Source organism: Cavia porcellus, unplaced genomic scaffold (genome assembly GCF_034190915.1).
Source record: "Cavia porcellus strain 051 isolate PalLab524CR breed Dunkin Hartley unplaced genomic scaffold, mCavPor4.1 scaffold_7, whole genome shotgun sequence".
Classification (NCBI taxonomy): Eukaryota; Metazoa; Chordata; class Mammalia; order Rodentia; family Caviidae; genus Cavia; species Cavia porcellus.
Genome location: NW_026947490.1, coordinates 54,655,664 through 54,673,848, shown reverse-complemented (window position 1 = coordinate 54,673,848; position 18,185 = coordinate 54,655,664). Strand labels below are relative to the sequence as shown.

The window sequence follows — 18,185 nt, the reverse complement described above, 5'->3', positions numbered from 1 at the left end:
CCAAGACATGCATGGGCAGTCGCCTGCGGGCTGGTCCTCAGAGCAGGAGTAAACTCAGAGTGAATTCTTAGTCCTTCTTGGCATAGTGCGCATGTGTGGGTGTGCACACGGGTGCATACAATGTGATCAAAATACATAAGGGATGTTTAAATTTTAAAAAAATACAGTAGAAGACACTTTGCCATTAATCACCCTCAAACTACCCCCCCCCACAAACACACTTCTAACACACCTATTCTGCGGCAGTTCTGCAAGTCTTAATGGGGTGTGATTTAAAAAAAAAACAAAAAAAAAACGTGAATGCGGCTGCCAAGCACCACCCAAGTGGGAAGGGAGAGTTGTGAAAATATCCCTGTGGGCCTCCTCTTTCACGGGACCTGACACCATGTGACTTCCAGCTCTTCCCCAAAGTCAAAATGGCCATGGGAAGTGAATGTTTTGAATCGATTCAGGACATCAAGGCAGCACAACTGAAGACACAAAGGAGGACTTGCGGAACTGCTTCAGAAGTGGCACGAATGATAGGACCAGTGTGTGAAGTGAGGGGAAGGGTACTTTGTGGGGCACTCGTGGCAACATGTCTTTTATTGTAATACCAAGAATGTAAGTGTCCACGATGAAATTTTTAGGCCACGCTTTACGTGCGTATTTATATCTTTTTGTTTTGTGGTGCCTCCTACATCCTCAGCCCCGTAGTTTATTTTGTACAGAGCAGATTTTCAGACAGCGGTGTCGGTGTGGCACGATGTCCACCCTGACTTGACCAAGTATGGGGAATGAACACAAGATGGCCCCACAGCGTCATGGCAAGGCTCCTTCTGGAGTCTCTGATTAAAAAAAAAAAAAAAAATTGCATGGCTCTCCGGCCTGTTGGGCTGCTCTGCGGTCACCCTCGCTGCAGGAACCCAATCGCAGCAGCGCTTTTCATCCTGCTAAGGAGCCACGAGCTGCTCCTCCGGGCAGGGGCACGGCTGGGGGCTCCCCCGTGAAGAGGGTGGCGGGCAGCGGGCGGCCCCATCCCCGGCCACAGCCTGTCTGCCGCCGCCCAGGTGGCGCTGCAGGCAGCACCGCCTGTGGCCGAGCCCGCCGTCTGCCGGACGCACGCGCCGGTTCCTCGGACGGCGCTGCGGACTTGGGCTCCTGCTGGAAGCCTAGAGGAGCAGGACACCTCGCTTCTCACCCCGAGAGGAGCGCGGCTGCCTTTCCCCGTCTTTCTAAAATTTGTGAAGTCCTCCCCATCTGCAGCTTTCATAAGTACCAGGGTGGGTGGCTGGGTGGGCGGCTGCAGCCGGGGCTGTCTTAGTCTTGGGTTTTGACTCAGGTTGAGCTCTTGCTTAGCAGGCCGGAGGGCCTAGGTTCGAAACCCAGCACAGCAAAAAACAAGACTGAAACCCTCGAGGGCTCGCCACTCCGGGGTGTGAGCCCAGGAAACCCTGACCCGAAACCCCGCCGCTCTCAGAGCTGGGAAATGAAAGTGGCGCTGCATTCTCAGGGCGGGCTGACGACAGACTGGAGTCCCCCGAGCGAGAGCGGAGACCCCTCGGCGTCCTCCCACGGGCGCTCTGACGACGGGGCGGGATGCCGGGGGCGGGAGGCCGAGGCAGGCCGGCGGCGTCTCGGGGTCCCGCGAGCAGAGGCTGTGGGGGAGCAGGGCGGCACCCTCCTGGCCACTGCCCCACCCCGCCCAGCCTCGGGGGCGGCCCCTTCCCTGGGGTCCGCTGAACCGCGCCCCTGCCACGCCGGCCAGGGCTCGCGGGGGGATGGGCGCGGGGACGAGGGGGCGGGGTGGGGTCGCGGGGGCGCTGGCTCGCGGGGCGCGACCGCAAGCGGGGGCAGGCGCTGCGCGGGTGCGCGGCGCAGGGGAGATCGCTGCGATAACCTGCTGGGTGGCAGCTGCGACAGGAAATCTCGGGCAGGGCGAGGACCGCGGGGTCCCACGGAGTCCTTGCGGGTCACGGTTCTCCACGCGGGTGCGGGCTTTGGCACCGAGATCCGAGCGCACCTCGCGTTGGCGCTTATCGCCTCGCGTTGGGCTGTGGGAGGTGAACTGACCTCTCTAAACTGACCGCTATTGCTCGGTTCACAGCGCTCGGGGAAATTGAGGCAGGAAGTTCAAAAGCTGGAGCCCTAGCCTTGGACAATTTAGTGATGTAACAAGATGCTATCTTGTAGCTCAGTGTGAAAGCCCTAGATTCACTCTCCAATAAAAATACAGACTCGTACAAAGAGTTTCCATTTGCACCATTTTAAAGTGTGATTCAGTAGCATGAAATAAATTCAGAATGTGCAACCATAAACACTATCGGGTATCACCATCCCAAACAAAAACTCCATCCAGATACATTTTTCTGTAGGAGTTTTTAAGTGTGCAAATGTAGCCGACGTAATATTTTTGATATCCTTTTAGAGCTTTCAGTTTTGTTTTTCAGTATCATGGAGATCTATTGTGTGTTTTAACTGTGGTATAAATACAGTAAAATGTATCAGTTTGTCGGTTAGTAGGCATTTATGTTATTTTTGGGTGTTTTTTTCTCTTGCTTGTGGAGATAAACTTGTGCATATATTTCTACACACTGTGGGAATTTATCTGTAGAACAAATCAAATTTGTAGAGAAATGGCAAAATCCTGCCTGGAATCTTGACATAAGGTGGCTTCCTCTGGAGTGGATCTCTTTTAAACGGTGCTAACATTCAGGGGGCAAAATGTGGGGCTGTGTGCTATGCAGAATGAAATCCGGGAGTGACCTGGCCTCTCACCTGGGATCTGCCACACCAGTGCTGTGGGACACCGCCTTCATTTCACCTCCCTGACCTTCAGTCTCTATCTGCAAAGAACAAACATGATCTGTCCCACTTGGCTAACTCAAATGCCCTTAAGACCAAATGAAGTCAAAAATATAAAGCAGTTTGCTATATTGAAGATGTGTAACAGATGTCTGGAGTGACAGACGATGCCAAACAGGAACTGAGAAGTGAGAAGGAGCCTGGCACGGCCACGTCCGCCTGTAATCCTCGCAGTTTAGAAGACTGAGGCGGAAGTACCAAATACTTTAGAAAGCAGCCTGCCATCATGAATAGTGGCTGTGTTTGAATGTGAAATTAGTGATTAGTGAGTGATTTTCAGTTTTCCTCTACCTTTCTGCACTTTTATAATCATTGGTTTACTTGAAAATAAGATGAAAAATGACCACAAAATTTTTAAATGAGTAATTTTTAATTAGGGCTGGGGATTTAGCTCAGCAGCATAAGCGCCGGCCTGGCAAGTGCTAGGTCATGAGTTCAATCCCCTGTACCAAAAAAAAAAAAAAAAAAAAAAAAAAAAAAAAAAAAACTAATAAAAATAATTTTTAATTACACAAACCATAACAACTTTCATCAGCATACAGAGAAGCAGCCACTCAATTCCACAAACTTTAAGAAACTAGTTTCTTCCCTCTTTCCTTGAATCTCTAAGGATGTGTAATTCATAGCTAGTTATGGCCAGATGATCAACTTGACAATAAAATGTGAATGTTTAGAATCCAGCACTGAGCAGGGCATTGCTGATTGCCACGGCAAATCACAGCAAGTAGCAGCATGTTAGAAGGGGTCAAACCCTTCTCCTCAGGCCGAGGACCTCCAGGTCCTCTGAGCACCACAGCAAGCGGTGCTTAAGAACCTGGACTCTGATCACCTCCAGCCTGCTGTTAAATCCAGCCTCAGTTTCTCCAGATATACAGTAAGAGTCACAGTGAAGCCTGAATGAGAAGACTCACATGAGGATCCAGGCACAGAATACATCTGTAGCCAGTGCATGTTGTGGTCATTCTGTGCATCTAACATGTCTTGTGCCTGCTGCTGTGGAAGCTGCTCTGGGTAAAGGAGCATTCCCTGCAGGGGAGGTCTGGGTGCCCTGTGCTGTGGCAGGTGGTTGGTGTCACACCCAGCACCCTGCCTGGCAGACTGTCCTTAGCCGCTGCCTCCACCTTCCTGAGGCCACGTGACTTCCTGTTTTCTAAACTCTTGCCTACAGTGTCTCCACCAGCTGAGCCTGAGATGGGTGGGGCAGCAGAAGGACACTGGGCCCAAAGTCGGGGTGCAGAGGGAGGAGCTCGGGGGCTTGCAGGTTAGCTGCTCCTGCCTGGCTGGTGGGCTGTTGTAATTAATAGTGATGCCATCACTCAAGGTACTGAGCATTCCAGTTTGTAAGCCCTCCCCACTGAAGGGCCACACACTAAGAGGTGGCCATAGTTGCTCCTCGGTGACAGGAGAGCAGACCCAGGACTTGAACTCAGGCTACCCCTGCCTTCAAAGGATGCATACTCATCTGCAGTGCTGATGTGGTTGCTTCCTTTTCATTAGATGGGAGAGGGCTGGACCTGGTGGGAGGGGTTTGAAAGGCTCCTTAGAGAAGTGGCAGGTAATTTGTGCTTCTGAAAGCAGAAATAGGGCCAAAGTTAATTTTTTTAGAGCTCTCCATCAGTAATTGGTGGGTGGTGAGCTCCTTGTCATGAGGATATTTAAGCTGACGTCAGTCAGAGGAATCCATGCAAAAGGCTCTTCTCTGGGTGAGAGGAGTCCCAGAGGCACTGGGATAAGGTACAGGAAGAAGGGATTTTGCATCAGATGTGCTTGCGAAATTTCAGTTGTGTGAACTTTTGGAGCATGATTTTCTTATCTGAGCTGGATGTGTTGGCAGATACTTGTAATCCTAGCAGAGAGGAGGCTGAGGCGCTAGGATCAGCCTGGGGTACATAGAGAGCCCCAGGTCTGTGCCACTGCCTCAGACCTTAGACTTTTCCATCTGCTTTGCAGCCAGAGGAACTGAAGTTTGGACAGCTAAGAAAGCCATTTCCAGACCCTCAGGCAGCAAGAGGCCAAATCTGAACTTCATTCGAGTTTAGAACCTCTCTGCCTTGAAGGCCTGAGTGCTTCTTCTTCCCCAGTGGCTGGTGATGGTGGGGGACCAGCATTCACCAGCTGCACCTTCCAGCCCTGGCCAGAGGAGCCCACAACCTACAGCGGTCACGGCCGCAGTGACAAAGTGTTAAGAGCAGGCACACAGCAGTGCTGTGTGTGCAGGGGCAGGCGAGAATGCTGGGGCCTGCACCCATGGGTGAGGGGCACCCAAGGCTCAGGGCTGAGAAAGCACATGGAGCCAGGAGACCTTGTGACCCCCACCTAGCTTTGTCCCCACCTGCAGGCCTCCCTGAGGAGTCTGCTTTATTCCATGGGTCTCTGTTATCAACCTGTGAATGGGGTCCAATAATAGACCTCAAACCTTCTGAACTCCTGAGAATCAAACTCCACAGGGCACAGGAAGTGATTTTAATGGTACAGATGGGCGTTCAGACATGAGGTTGCCTTAGCAGCTGAGCATGCTTCTCAGTGGGATTTGCTGGAACAGGAGATTGCCCCAGGGTGTTTGTAGCTCTGGGCTATGGCAGGATAGGGTTAACTCAGTCCTAATTCCTGTTTTCAGTGGCTCATGGCCTGGCTGGGGCACAAGCACCTCCAAGCCAACAAACCTGTACCTCAGCCCTGATGCTGTTTCTTGGGGAAAAGATTCAGTTCAGGGATGCCATGAAAACCCGCCGTTTTTCCTATAAACGTTGGTATTTGAACTACCAGAGGGGCTTACCTTTTGTCTGGCCTCAGTGATCTCCCCAGGACGCCTGTCCAGCCTCTTGTGGAGGCCAAACCAGCCCCACCACTCCTGTCAGGTGTGACGTTCGCTCCTTGGCACCACTGGCTTGGTTGCTGGCTTCTTGGTTGAGTGGTCAGCCTCAGGGGACAGGCGTTGACCTTAGGTACTCTCTGCTGTGGCCCCAAGGGTGACACAAAGTGAAAGCCCTGACAGATCCATGAACAGGGAACAGACGTGAGCAGCCTCTTCCCATGTCTGAAGGGCTGTGCTGGGCGAAGTGCCTTCCTTTTTTGGGACCCCAGGTAGCTGAGGCAGGACAAGTCAGCATGACTCATGTTTTCACACCCCGAAGGAGTAGGCTAAGGAGGGGGTGCTGGGATGGAACCCAGTCTCCCAGGGCCATGTATCTTCTTGAACCTGGCGTATTTATGATGTTGACCAAAGGCTGTTGAGAGGTAGCTGGGCGCATGCTAATCAAACTGACCACTCCTCTGCTGCAGTGGATGCTCTGACTTGTCACCTTTGGCAGCCCCAGGGGCTTCCCCTGAGCATGTCACATGGCCTATTCCAGGTGTTCTGCTACCCAGCAGAAGTCCCAGCTTATTATGCATGTACTTGCATGAAAAACAACTGACAACAACGGCAGCTGACATCATGGAGCCAGACCACATCCTTCACCCCATTACAATCCTTGTATTTAATCCTCTGTGACTATCGACATAGGTAATGTTATACCCATTTCACAGACGCAGAAAGCAAGACGTTCAGTAATACACAGATCAGTAATACACAGTTCAGTAATACACAAGGACTGCAGGGTAGAAGCAGGACCCAGGCCTCCGTTTTCTTCCTCCCTGCTTGTGAAATCGCTGCCTGTCTCAGTGGAGGCTTCCCTGTCTTGTCCTGTGCCCTGCCCCATTTTAGCCACCCTGCTAGATGCTACAGCTCTGAACTCCAACTCCGGTCAAGCACTAGAGCTCCCCCCTAGGCAGGTCCAGCCCTGGGGGTGTAGCCAGGCCTAGAGTCCTGGGGAGAGGGACCGGAGCAGGGGACCAATCAACTTGTCCGGTTGTCCAGTGAGGCAGAGCTGCAGGAGGTTGGTAGGTCTCCCTATGGGGTGGCTCCCAGATTGACTGTGGCAGCCAGGGGTATGGTGGCTTGGCGGAGAAGGTGGATAAGGCTCTGTTTGAATATGGGGAGGGGAAGAAACTGGGGCCAGGGGGTGGTGATGTGTTACCTGCAGTGGAAAACTGTCTGGTGTCAGCCTGTGGCCTCTTCAGCTTAGCCATGGGCCAGCGAGGGCCGGGACTCCCAAGACACTCTGCGTACAGATAGTGCTGTCTTTGCAGAGGAAGTGGGAGTCTGTCACGTACACATCACTGGCCAGTGCACACTCTCACGCCATCCTTACCATCCCCCTTCGAGTAGATAGGAGAACCTTCTACCCATAGATGAAGAGACCTAGGCCCAGCTGTGTGGGGTATATGACTGTAACTCCAGCACTCTGGGAAGCTGAAGCAGGAGGATCCCACATTCAAGACCAGCCCTGTAATTTAGCAAGACTATGTCCCAAAGTAAAAAAATAAAAAGGGCTGGGAATATAGTTCAATGTAAAGATGCAAAGGCTGTAGGTTCAATCCCCAGTAACACAGAACCATGCGTCCAGAGAGAGAGAGAGAGAGAGAGAGAGAGAGAGAGAGACAGAGACAGAGAGAGACAGAGAGACAGAGAGAGAGAGACAGAGAGACAGAGACAGAGAGACAGAGAGAAATGAGGAGGGGAGGAGGGAAGGAAGGGAGAGAGGGAGCAAAAGAGGCTCTGAGCCCAGAGAGGGGAGCTGAATTTCTCAGACACACAGCTTGTTAGTGGCAGGGTAGTACTTACTTGAACCCCACTCCACCCAACCCAAATTTCATTTCAGCAGGCCTGGAACAAGCTGATGCCCAATAAATATTTAATCAATTACATCATTCGGTGAGGCCCTAGGTCTGGACCCTCCTGGCAATCAGTGCCTTCTCGAGACCCATCTCTCCCAGCACAGCACAGCCAGGTTGGGGAGAGGGAGGGTCCCCATCCAGGGATCAGAGTTGAGGTTCACATCTTATCCTCAGCCAACCTGCATGCAGCTCATTTGTCACCGGTCATAAAATCATGCTGCTCTTTAGAAAACAAGAAAACGTGTCCCTGTTCCTTATCCCCAGGGAGGTGCCCAATTCTGCCCTGTACTGCGCTGACTCTGCACAACACAGACGAGTTTTTCCTGATTGCTCTAAATTTACTGCCCAGCGATTTTTCTGTTCTCATTTTATGCGATGGGCAGCTGAGTGATTTTCTCCCAGCCCTTTTTATGAATCTAAACCAACCCATAAATCGCTGCTGACATCTCCTCTCCAGCCCTAAAGGAGAAAAAATTATGCCCAGTTTTTTGGCCTTGGCTGGGGCCTGGTTTTGGTTCACAGGACTCATCCCCTGCTATGATCACCTGGGGCAGAGGGTGGGCAAGCCCCGGGCTGGGGCTCTGCGTTGGTGCAAAGCGGGAGTCAGAAATAAACGCCACCTGTCCGAAAGGCTCACAGCCGGGGGTGGGGGGTGTGGGGGGGGTGTGGTGGGGTGGGGTGGGGTGGGGTGTTGCTGCTTGTGCTGAGAGCTCTGGGGTTCCTAGGACTGTGCTGCGGGGGCTGCATGGCAGCCTGGGGCGGGGCTTGGAGGAGCAGCCAGCTCAGGCCAGGCAGGGTCAGGAAGAAGGGGGTGCCCAGACAGCGGAAGGAGGGCCAGGCACTAGATGAGGGCTTCCAGCCTTGCTGTGGGCGTTTGGGTCAGCAGTGGTTTCTGAGCAGACACTGACTGCAGGACGCTGACACAGAGACCTACTGGCTGGGGCAGAGTCACTGTCACTACCGCCTGGGGACTCCTGCCTCCCCGCCCTGTCTCCATGGTGACTTCAGCCTGCTGTCAGGGGGGCTCCTGGCCCACAGCGCACAGAAGCTTGTTAGTTTTCACCCTGCTTACTCAGAAGAGGCGATTGGAGGGTCAGTACCTTGGCCCAGTCAGGCTGTTACTCAGGATGTGCCAGACCTCATACACATTCCCACTTCTGCCCCGCTGCAGCTGTCTGAGGGCCATCCCACCTGGGGGGACAAGTGTAGCCATAGCCAGGACCTCAGCTTCTGGGCTCCCAGGGGAAGGGCAAGATGACCACTGTGCCCCGTTCTTCCAGTGGAGCTGCTGCACAGTGACCAGCGGGTCCAGACCCAAATCTGCATCTCCTCACCTTGTGGTTTTCAGATAAAAGTGCCAGGTTTCACTTAGCCAGCGTGTTTACTGTCTCTCCTCCTTTGTCCTTCGTACCCGGAGAACCAGTGCTAAGCTGGTGTGCGTGAACTACTGCATGGCAGGCCAGCGTCAATATAGCAAGCAGTCAGGTACATTTGGGGTGGGAGAGGTTGAGCAAAGGCCCCAGAGCAGCGCTGGGAGAGGAACCGGAAGAGGAACAGCAGTCTGGGAGTGAAGACTGGGGGTGGAGCGGGTAGACCAATGGGCAGGGAGACTCCAGACCTGGATGGGCCAGCAGTCGCCCTGGCCTGGGTAGAGAGTGCTCAGCAGTGAGGCAAGGAGCTGGGTGTGGAGGGCTGAGCCCAGTTCTCATGGTCCTGCTCTCTTCTGTGCCTGGGCCTGGTCCTCTGGGGGTCATTCACAAAAGGGCTGTCGTCCCCCAAAACAGAAGTCCTTCATCTTCCTTCCTAGCACCCCTCACCTCTATCTCCAGCTCCATGAACCCAGCAGGTGTCACATCCACCACAGGGCAGGTTGGGCTTTGGCAGGAGCTGGCCAAGTTGGGAGAGTGAGGAAGTCTGTGTCCGTGTTACAGTTTCTGGGGTGGTGAGGATGTGTTCTTGTCACCCTGGGCCTGACTGACCAGTTTCATCTCTTGGGACAGAGGCACAGAGCTTTGGCCTGCTGGACCCCAAACTCTGCTATCTGCTGGACGGAATCCTCTTCATCTACGGTGTCATCATCACAGCCCTGTTCCTGAAAGCAAAGGTGGGCACTGCAGGCTCCACGGGCTAGCAGAGTGTGCGCTTCTCTGCTTGGTGAATGTGGGTAGTGGTCTTGGTTTTGCAGTCTTAGGTTTGGCTTTACTGGGGGCTTGGCTCTTGGGCAAGCTGCGTGTGTGTGTGTGTGTGTGTGTGTGTGTGTGTGTGTACCCCAGTTGGGCTGAGGAACTGAGGGCATCTGCCCGGGTAGGTGGAGGGGAGACCTGGACCTGGGTGCCTTGTGAAGAGCTGAACTCATGCATGGACATCAGAGTCCTGTGGCAGGGGCTGCTGCTGGCCCGCAAGAGGCTTCTGCTCAGGCAATCAAGGGCATGGAGGTGGGGACCCTGTATCCTCTACCTGTAACCTGGAGTCCAGCTGCTAATCATGGCCACACCAGCCTTTCTCCTGATACCTTAGCCCCTGCTGGCACAGGGATTGGTCAGGGCGGGGTGGGTTTCTTGCGATGTCTGCTGGGTGTGAATTTGCTAGAGGGCCGGAGGCAGAAGGAGTGTCATCCCTGCGGTGCCCACTACCACGTTTCCCCTTTGAATTTTGGTCTCTTCCTTGAGACTCTATTTGAAAAATTGCCTCGTTTTCTTTTTTTAAATTGGAAAATGCAGCCGCAGCTGATTTCTAAGGTCGCCACAGTTCTTAGTTTCTCGTGACTGGGGCAGCAGGTATTGGGAAAGCGTGAGGCTCTAGCATCAGACATCCCAGCTTGGCTTCTGGGACCTTTGGATGCCCAGGGCCCAGGTGGGAGCAGAAAGGCCAGGTAAATTCAGAAAAGGGGGTGCATGTGTGTAATCTCAGTAGAGGAAGCAGAGGCCGGAGAATGGCAAGTTTGAGCCCAGTTCAGGCAACTTAGCGATCTATTGAGATCCTGTTTCAAAATAAAAAAAAATATTAAAAAATATCTTTAAAAAGGACTGCAGATGTAACTCATTGCCAAGGCTGTGGTTTCAGCCACCAGTATTCGGGGGTGGTGGTGTTGGTGCTGGGCTGCCAGGCTGTCTACCCTTGCACAACCAGTGCAGGGCTGCACCTGCTGAGTGCCCTGGGGCTCCGCAGCCCTGTGTGGAGCAGTCACACAACCTCTCCTGCATTGCAGTTTGGCAGGAGCACGGAGCTGCCGATCCACCAGCAGGGCCAGAACCAAGTCTACAACGTAAGTCTGCATCCCCAGCACCCACCCTGTGCCAGTTCTGGCCACGGCCAGCTCTAGGCAATCAGCTGTCCAGCTCGTTGTCCCGCCAAGGATGGCAGCTGTTCCTGTCCTGCAGGAGGAGCCCATGTGGTCATTGCCGGATACATGGAGGAAGAAGGGTCCCGGGCCCCTGTTGACCCTCCCTGAGCCTCAGTTTCTTTATTTGCTCATGGGAAACTCATTGCTTCCCCACTCGATTGCTCAGTATATAGTAAGCTAAGTACTGGGCACCTTTGGGGATCCTGTCTCTTGTCACGGCACCCTCTGTTCTCTGAGCCCAGGGGTGGTGTCTACCCCATGGGCCAGGTCCCCCCGCTTCCCTGCCCCTTTCCATGAGCCACCACCAGGAGAAACCAGAAGGGCCAGGCTGTTTCCATGCTTGGAGGGGCCTCTTCCTGTGTTTGACCCGTTCCTCCTTTGTAGGAACTCAATCTGGGACGAAGAGAGGAGTATGACTTTTTGGATAAGCGGCGAGGCCGGGACCCTGAGATGGGCGGGAAACAGGTAGGGGACTGGTCCTCGCAGCAGGACACCTCATGGGGCCTGGGGCTAGAGGACTTGACTCAAGGTGGCTGTGAGCTGGGACTTTGTAATCTCTACCCTCTGCAGAGCTGTAGCAGTTAAAAGAGCTTTGAGTCCCTTGGGGGACGGAAAGTTTGAGACCAGCCCGGGCACCTTAGCAACACTCTCAAAATAAAAGTTTACAAGGGATGAGACAAAGGTCAATGTGAAGGCCCCAAGTTTAATTCCCAGTAGGGGAGTGAGGCAGGGTGAAGGATGGGGTGAGGGGTTCAAGGGAAGCAGGGCTAAGGACAAAGGCTGAGACTACCTGAGGCTGCCTGCCTGGTGGCCCCATGTTTCTGGCCTCATATGTCCATCTGGCCCTCATCCAGACCCTCTAAACAGCCCTGTGTTGAGTGTGCAATGCTAGCAGCACTGGGGAGCAGGAAAACTGATCACCCTTTCCCAGCCTCCTGCCCGGCTCTGTCCCCTCATGCCATATGGGAGGCAGGCTGCAGACCGTGGCCACTGCGCTTAGCAGGACATGCCTGGCACCCACGATGGGATTCCGCAGCACCTGTCATCTTGCCCGGGGAAGGAGTGGGTGACAGGGGGGCCAGGACCCACCCCTCTAACTGCTCCCTGCCGTCTCTCCTAGCCGAGGAGGAAGAACCCTCAGGACGGCGTGTACAACGTGAGTCGGGGATCATTCACATTGACCTCATGAAGTTGGGGGGCGGGCAGCAGGGGGCTCCGAGGGAATGCTTTCTCCATACTTCAGGCTCTTTCTATCTAGGCTGTCCCTTTGCTGGGTCAGGCAGGTTACCTTCTGGCTTGCAGCCTGTTGCACAGGGGCTCCTAGGGAGGCATCTTAGCAACGTCTAGGTCGCAGGTAGTTTCTGGTTCCTTCCCTCCCCTTCTGCTTTTTGGCTGGAGTTCTCAGATCCATCAGCCTGGGAGAGTGGCTGTTTGCAGCACCATAAGCTGGGTGAGAGCGAGAGGCTTCCTGTTATATAGCCCATCACCCCTGGGTGTGAGCCTGATGGTTGTTTCAGGCCACTGAGAGACTGCTTGCAGGCTAGAGAGCTCCCTCCTCTTCCTCGCAATTGGTTGATCCATACCTTGTGGTGTCGGTGGAGACAACTTGCTCAAATAAATGCTGCAGGGGCTCCAAGCCAGCCCTTGTGTCATCTAGTGTGCCTGCCAAGGTCTCTTGTGCCACTTATTTGTAGAGAGCTTCACTGAGCTTGTCTGCTCCCTGCAAAGGATGGAGGCCTCAGGGGTGGTGGAACTGGTCACAGGCAGAAGTGCTATAGGTTGTAGAAATGTTGGATCCTCGCTTGTGGTTGTCCCAGCCACCTTGGGGACAGAAAGCCTTCTTGTGGGAGAGCCTGCTCTTTTCTGCATCAGTAAAATCAGCGACTCATACCTTCTCCAGGCGCTGCAAAAAGACAAGATGGCCGAGGCCTACAGCGAGATTGGAATGAAGGGTGAGGTGAGTGGTGCCCTTTCCTCATGCCCGTGGAGTCCCTCAGGGCCTTCTCCCTGTGCTGGTCCCCCAGTGACACTGACTCCAGCTGTCACCTGGACAGAAGGAAGGACTGAAAAAGCAAATCTAGGTTCTGTGATAGCCTAAGCTTTGCAGAAGTGTCAGGTCTGTCACTGGTGATGCCTGGGAGTGCTGAGAGCTATATGCGTGCTGACACACAGTCAGGGGCAGAATGAGAATATAGGGCCCCTTGTCCATATATGAGGAAGAGTGTCAGGTTGGTGAGATGGAAGCAAATGCCCTAGCGGGACTCCAGGGTGACTGCACAGGTTGTGTGACTATGAAGCTGTGTGGTTTGCTTCCTGCAAAGATGGGTCTCATTTAATTCTTACAAGTAGCCCAGTGAGAAATGCATGTCCTGCAAGCAATGGGGAGATTAAAATAACTTACCTAGATCACAGGCCTAGGAAATGGGGGAGCAGGAGTCGAATCACCTGTGCTCTAGTTTATAACAACAGCTGCAATTTCCAGCAAGTGCTGATGACTAGGCAAATGTTTCAGGAGCTGCAGAGAAGTCTGTCTATTCCAAGCAGCTGACAACATGGCTAGATGCTACAAGGATTCTAGGATGAGCTAAGCCAGGTCTCCTCTCAGGGTGCAGAGGTGGAGGAGGCCTCACCCGGGGCCTGAGGACCTTTCTGTCCCAGGGCCAGGTTCTGGCTGGGAGACAGGCACTTCTAATTTTCCAGGGATCCCCTGAGCGGGGCTGTTGAATAAGCATGCCACTACCGACTGCCTTACTTTCTAACCTTTCTCATTTCACAGCGGCGGAGAGCCAAGGGACAGGATGGCCTTTACCAGGTAAGAGCTGGGCTCTATCTCCTGAGTGGCATTGTCTGACAAGGCGTGAGCCCAGGTAAGGCTCCCTTACCAGCATCTGGCCAGGGTGAACCCAGCAGTGTGCAGGGAGGTGGCAACTCCACTGCCAGGAGGTCTCAAGGGCAGATGGGACTCAGCCCCCCAGCAGCTCACTTTGCTCCAACCAGGAGGCCATGGGAGCCCTGTGGAATTTTTGCCCTTAGTAGACAGCAGCAGCTGTGGAGTGCAGCCTTCCAAAGGTGCAGACGGAGTAGGCCAAGGCCTCTCCACAAGTGACAATCTGGCCTGTGTGAGGCTCTTGCAAAAAGCCTTGAATCCTTAGATCTGAGAGAATGTGCAGGAAGGTGGAAAAAAATAGAAATTAAGCAAAATAATGGCTTCGAACGGAAAATGTTATTGTAGTCAGGTATCTGGTTTATGCAAATTAGTACACATTATTATGCAAACGAAGTGTAGCTAACTTACTTTTCTAAATCAGGCACCACCATGGATTCATTTCTCTCCTTTTAGTTCCCTGGTCCTGGGCTTTCAGAGTGCAGAATGCCGTCAAAAGGGCCCAGAACACATGTGCTGGAAACTGGTGTGGCCTGTGCCTTCCTAGCCTCTGCACAAACCTTGCCTGTTGCTCCTTGACAAAGGACATGCCATGGTGGCCAGGGCTGGGAAGGAGGTTCACAGGGGAGGGAGGGCTGAGGTCCAGGAGCCACTTTCCCTGTGACAAGTCCACAATTCCCACGGCACAGGTGTTCGGCAGCAAATTCTCTGAAGCACGCCTGGCTCTTCCCTGAGCCTCCTGCTCTGTATCTGAGGGTGGGAAGCCTGCTTCCTCTTTAACCTGACAGATGTTGGCTGTGGCCAGCAGCTACTTGAGGAGTGGGGAGGGAAGGATTTAGCTGGAAAGAAGGTGCTACAAACTAAGAGAGGAGGTCTTCCTGGGCTCTTGGAGGCTAGGGGAGGCCTTTGGGTTGGGCTCTTGATCATGTGTTTTCAATCTGCTTCTACCAGGGCCTCAGCACAGCCACCAAGGACACCTATGATGCCCTCCACATGCAGACCCTGCCTCCCCGCTAGCAGCCAGAGGACTCTGCCTCTCGAGAGCCTGACCTACTGACGCCCAGATTGTGAAGCACATAGGGTTAAGCATTCATACCAAAGTGTTCCTGTATGAATAGGGTGCCTCCAGTTGTAACATTTGGTCTTCTCCAATCCCAAACCATCGCACACAGAACACCACCCTAGAACTTCCCTAGGGCGAGTCCTGCCGCTCCAGGCTGGCCGGCCTGCTCTGGGATCTTCTGGCTTGCTGGTGACAGTAGACAGGCCCGCTGCCCTGAGGTTCTAGCCCCTGGCTGAGGGGCAGCTGCCCTGTCTCTCAGAGCTCACTTGTTCTGTTTTGTGAAGTCCCCAGGGAAACCCCCAGTGTTAGTTAATGCACACCCTTTCTGTATCTTTCTGTCCAAATTCGACTGGCTTTGCTCCTGCTGTAAATTTGGATTCTGTTGTCAACTTTTCCTCCTTTCAAGGTAGCCTGTTACAGGGCCAGCAGCTTACTGCCTGCGGAGGTGGCCAGGGGTGGGGCGGCAGGGCATGGCAAAGGCTTTGAAGAGTGGGAGGCCCCTGCCATGAGGAGTCTGAATGCCAGGTGCCCCAGGGAGTGAGGGATGGACAAGAAAGCCACCCTTCATGGAGTTCACGCCCCGGGGCAAGAGTTGGCATGACAGCATGGGAACCACAAGAAGCATCGTCCTGGAGGATGAGTGAGAGAAGGTGCAAGCTCGGCCTTCTCCCACTCCTGCCTTCACCCACGCTTGGCCTGAATGGCAAGCTGTCCTTGCAGAGATCTTGAAGATGACCTGGCACCATGTAGCCCCTTGAGCATCCCTGTGGGCTGGGGTGCCATGGGAGAAAGTCCCAGTGGTTCCTAGAGACTTGCTGTGTGATTAAAATGCACGTCTATGGCGAGAAACCCCTGTCTGCTCCGATTGGTTTTAATTTATACTGGTTTGCTGGAGCCTGTTTTGCATAATAAATGCTTCCATGAAAATGCTGCTTACCCTAAGCTGTATTCCAGCACTCATCTGTTAACCTGCATGTGGGGCAGCCAGCACCCTGGGTGTTGCTGTGGGGCAGCATCCTGAGCATTAGGATTGGTGGCTGGGCCTTGGGAGTGAGAACAATGCCCAGTGCAATGGGATGGCAGAGCCCAGAGGGTGACAGGAAAGGCACCTGGCTTCTGGAAGCAGGGAGACTTGCAGGAGAGGAGCCAGGAAGAGGTCTGCTGTGGACAAGCCTATGTCTTGTGGCAAACAGCCACTGACCACAGAGCCAAGTCTCAGTCCATAGGCTTCGGGGCCAGCAGTGGCAGACAACTGGTCTTACAGGTCGGCTTCCTTCATAAAGGTGGCCCTGCCCAGCAGCATTTCCTTTACCTCAAGTGGCTCCAAGTCATGTCCAACCATTTTTATCACACAAAGATTGGACTTTCTCAGAGAAGTTCAAGGTCCTCTACCAATGGACCCTTGAACATTTGGGGCTCCAACAACAATTCGCATCACTGAAGGGTACATATTTAAACAGGCAACTCACAAGAAGCCCCTCAATTTGTGATCCAGTTTTGCGGAATTCTACTCACTGGGCCTGGAAAGCTGACATTCATTTGTGTTAGTCAAAACGGTGAGCCTCCTACCTGGGGCTTGCACAGTCTGTATAATCTGTGTGGCTCATATGAAAGTAAGTTTGGCCCAATTCTGTGTGTCTCAGGAAAGTGGGGAGAGCTGGCCGTGAGCTATGGGAGGGGGAGTGTAAAAAAAACAGAGGAAGGCCGTTAGCAGAGAACCGAGCTGGTGAAGCCACCAAGCCAGTCCTTGGGGGGATCACACGTCGGGATCCAAGGAAACAGTGGCTATTTCTGGGTCTGGATTTCTGCCCTTCCTGGGATCTCCAGTGCCTTCTCTACAACATGACTGAATTTCCTCCCTCCCAGAGACATTAGCAAGTGTAAGTACCACCAACTTATTCCAAGGAAAAAACACTGTTACAAACCAAGATCCACTATCAAGACATATGAGATCTGATGGGAAGTACAACGAATGTTTAAATGAAAAAGTTATTACAGTAAAAGACACATTGCGGTGAATCCCCCTCAAAACACTCCCCCTTCTTTGAAGACACTTATCCCATTTTTCCTGCTACTTTTCAAGGCAGTTTCAAAATGGCTCTTTTCAGTCTTTAGTCACACTGTTGTGGCTGCCTCAGTGTCTTCAGTCTATTCAAAACATTTACCTTTTACGGTCATTTTGACTTTGGGGAAGAGCCGGAAGTCACTCTGTGCCAGATCTGGTGAATGAGGTGATGGGGACACACTGTGATGCGTTTATGAACCTGCCTTTCTGCTGGATGTCACTTGGCAGCATCATTCACTGTATTTTTGATCAAACCTGTACACACTGGTAGGAATTTCCGGAACTGCTTCAGAGAGTAGTAAGAATGTTAGGATAAGTGTGTTTGAAGCAAGGGAGAGGATTCTGAGGGAGATTAGTGGCAATGAGTCTTAAACATTCATGTTATACCGCAATCACACCTCACAGTCCCCTTTCACGTGTTTAAATGTAGACATGTGCCTTAAAATCAAAACATGACATTAACGTGAATTGAGGGACCAAGGTATTATATATAATATCTCAGTATCAGTTTTTTTTTTCCTTAGAGTAAAACTTGGGGTGTTTCATGGAAGAAACTTGATGCTGCTGGCGAACAGAGCTGTACTGAAACACACCAGTGGCTCCCACCCTGGTCTGTGGAGTGCAGGCAGGTCCTTCCTGCGGGGCTCCTACAAATACATCTGCCTTTTAAGGACTACAGGTTAGAGCCTAGTCAGTAATTTGTCTGCATTACTGACAGTGTGACAGGGGGTTTGTTTGCTGAAATCTTTATGTTAGGCAGCATGCCACTGTCTCTGCCAAACACAGGGTTTCTTATGACAGGCTTGGTAGTGTGCACCTGTAATCCCAGCACTGTGAAGCTGAGGCAGGATGAGCGTAAGTGAGCCCAGTCTGGGCAACTTAGCAATTTCGTGAGACTCTGTCTCAAAAAAGAAAGGTCTGGGGATAAAGGGTGAAGATTCAGGGTTCCAACCCCAATACTGGAAAAAATTTTGTTTTTTACAAATTTATATGAAAAAAAATACAAGGGAAGAAATGGAAAAGGAGTTATTTGATAAAGGAGCAAGGGAGATGACTGAGTATTTGTCTTTATGTTTTTGTACCTCTACAAGACCACAGCTTCCACTTGACAGCAAAGCTCTGTCTTGGAATTCATGGAGAACATACATCAGTCAGGTCTGTCAGCACAGGACGGACAGGGACACTTAAGCAAATTCTCTCCAACAAGCTCAAGTTTTCTGTGAGACACTTTATAGGTTCAAGTTCTCCTTTTTATGAACTGTGGACC

At 52.6% G+C, this 18,185-nt stretch overlaps 1 protein-coding gene across 1 annotated transcript; it reads left to right on the top strand.

Moving 5' to 3' along the window:
• The first annotated feature begins 416 nt into the window (after positions 1–416).
• Cd247 (CD247 molecule) lies at positions 417–15,795 on the top strand. The gene is made up of 9 exons (XM_063254064.1): positions 417–539; positions 842–1,262; positions 9,564–9,667; positions 10,772–10,828; positions 11,291–11,371; positions 12,027–12,062; positions 12,807–12,863; positions 13,683–13,718; positions 14,742–15,795. Exons 1-9 carry the CDS (start codon positions 417–419, stop codon positions 14,805–14,807), a joined length of 981 nt encoding a protein of 326 aa, XP_063110134.1. The 3' UTR covers positions 14,808–15,795.
• The last annotated feature ends 2,390 nt before the right edge of the window (positions 15,796–18,185 follow it).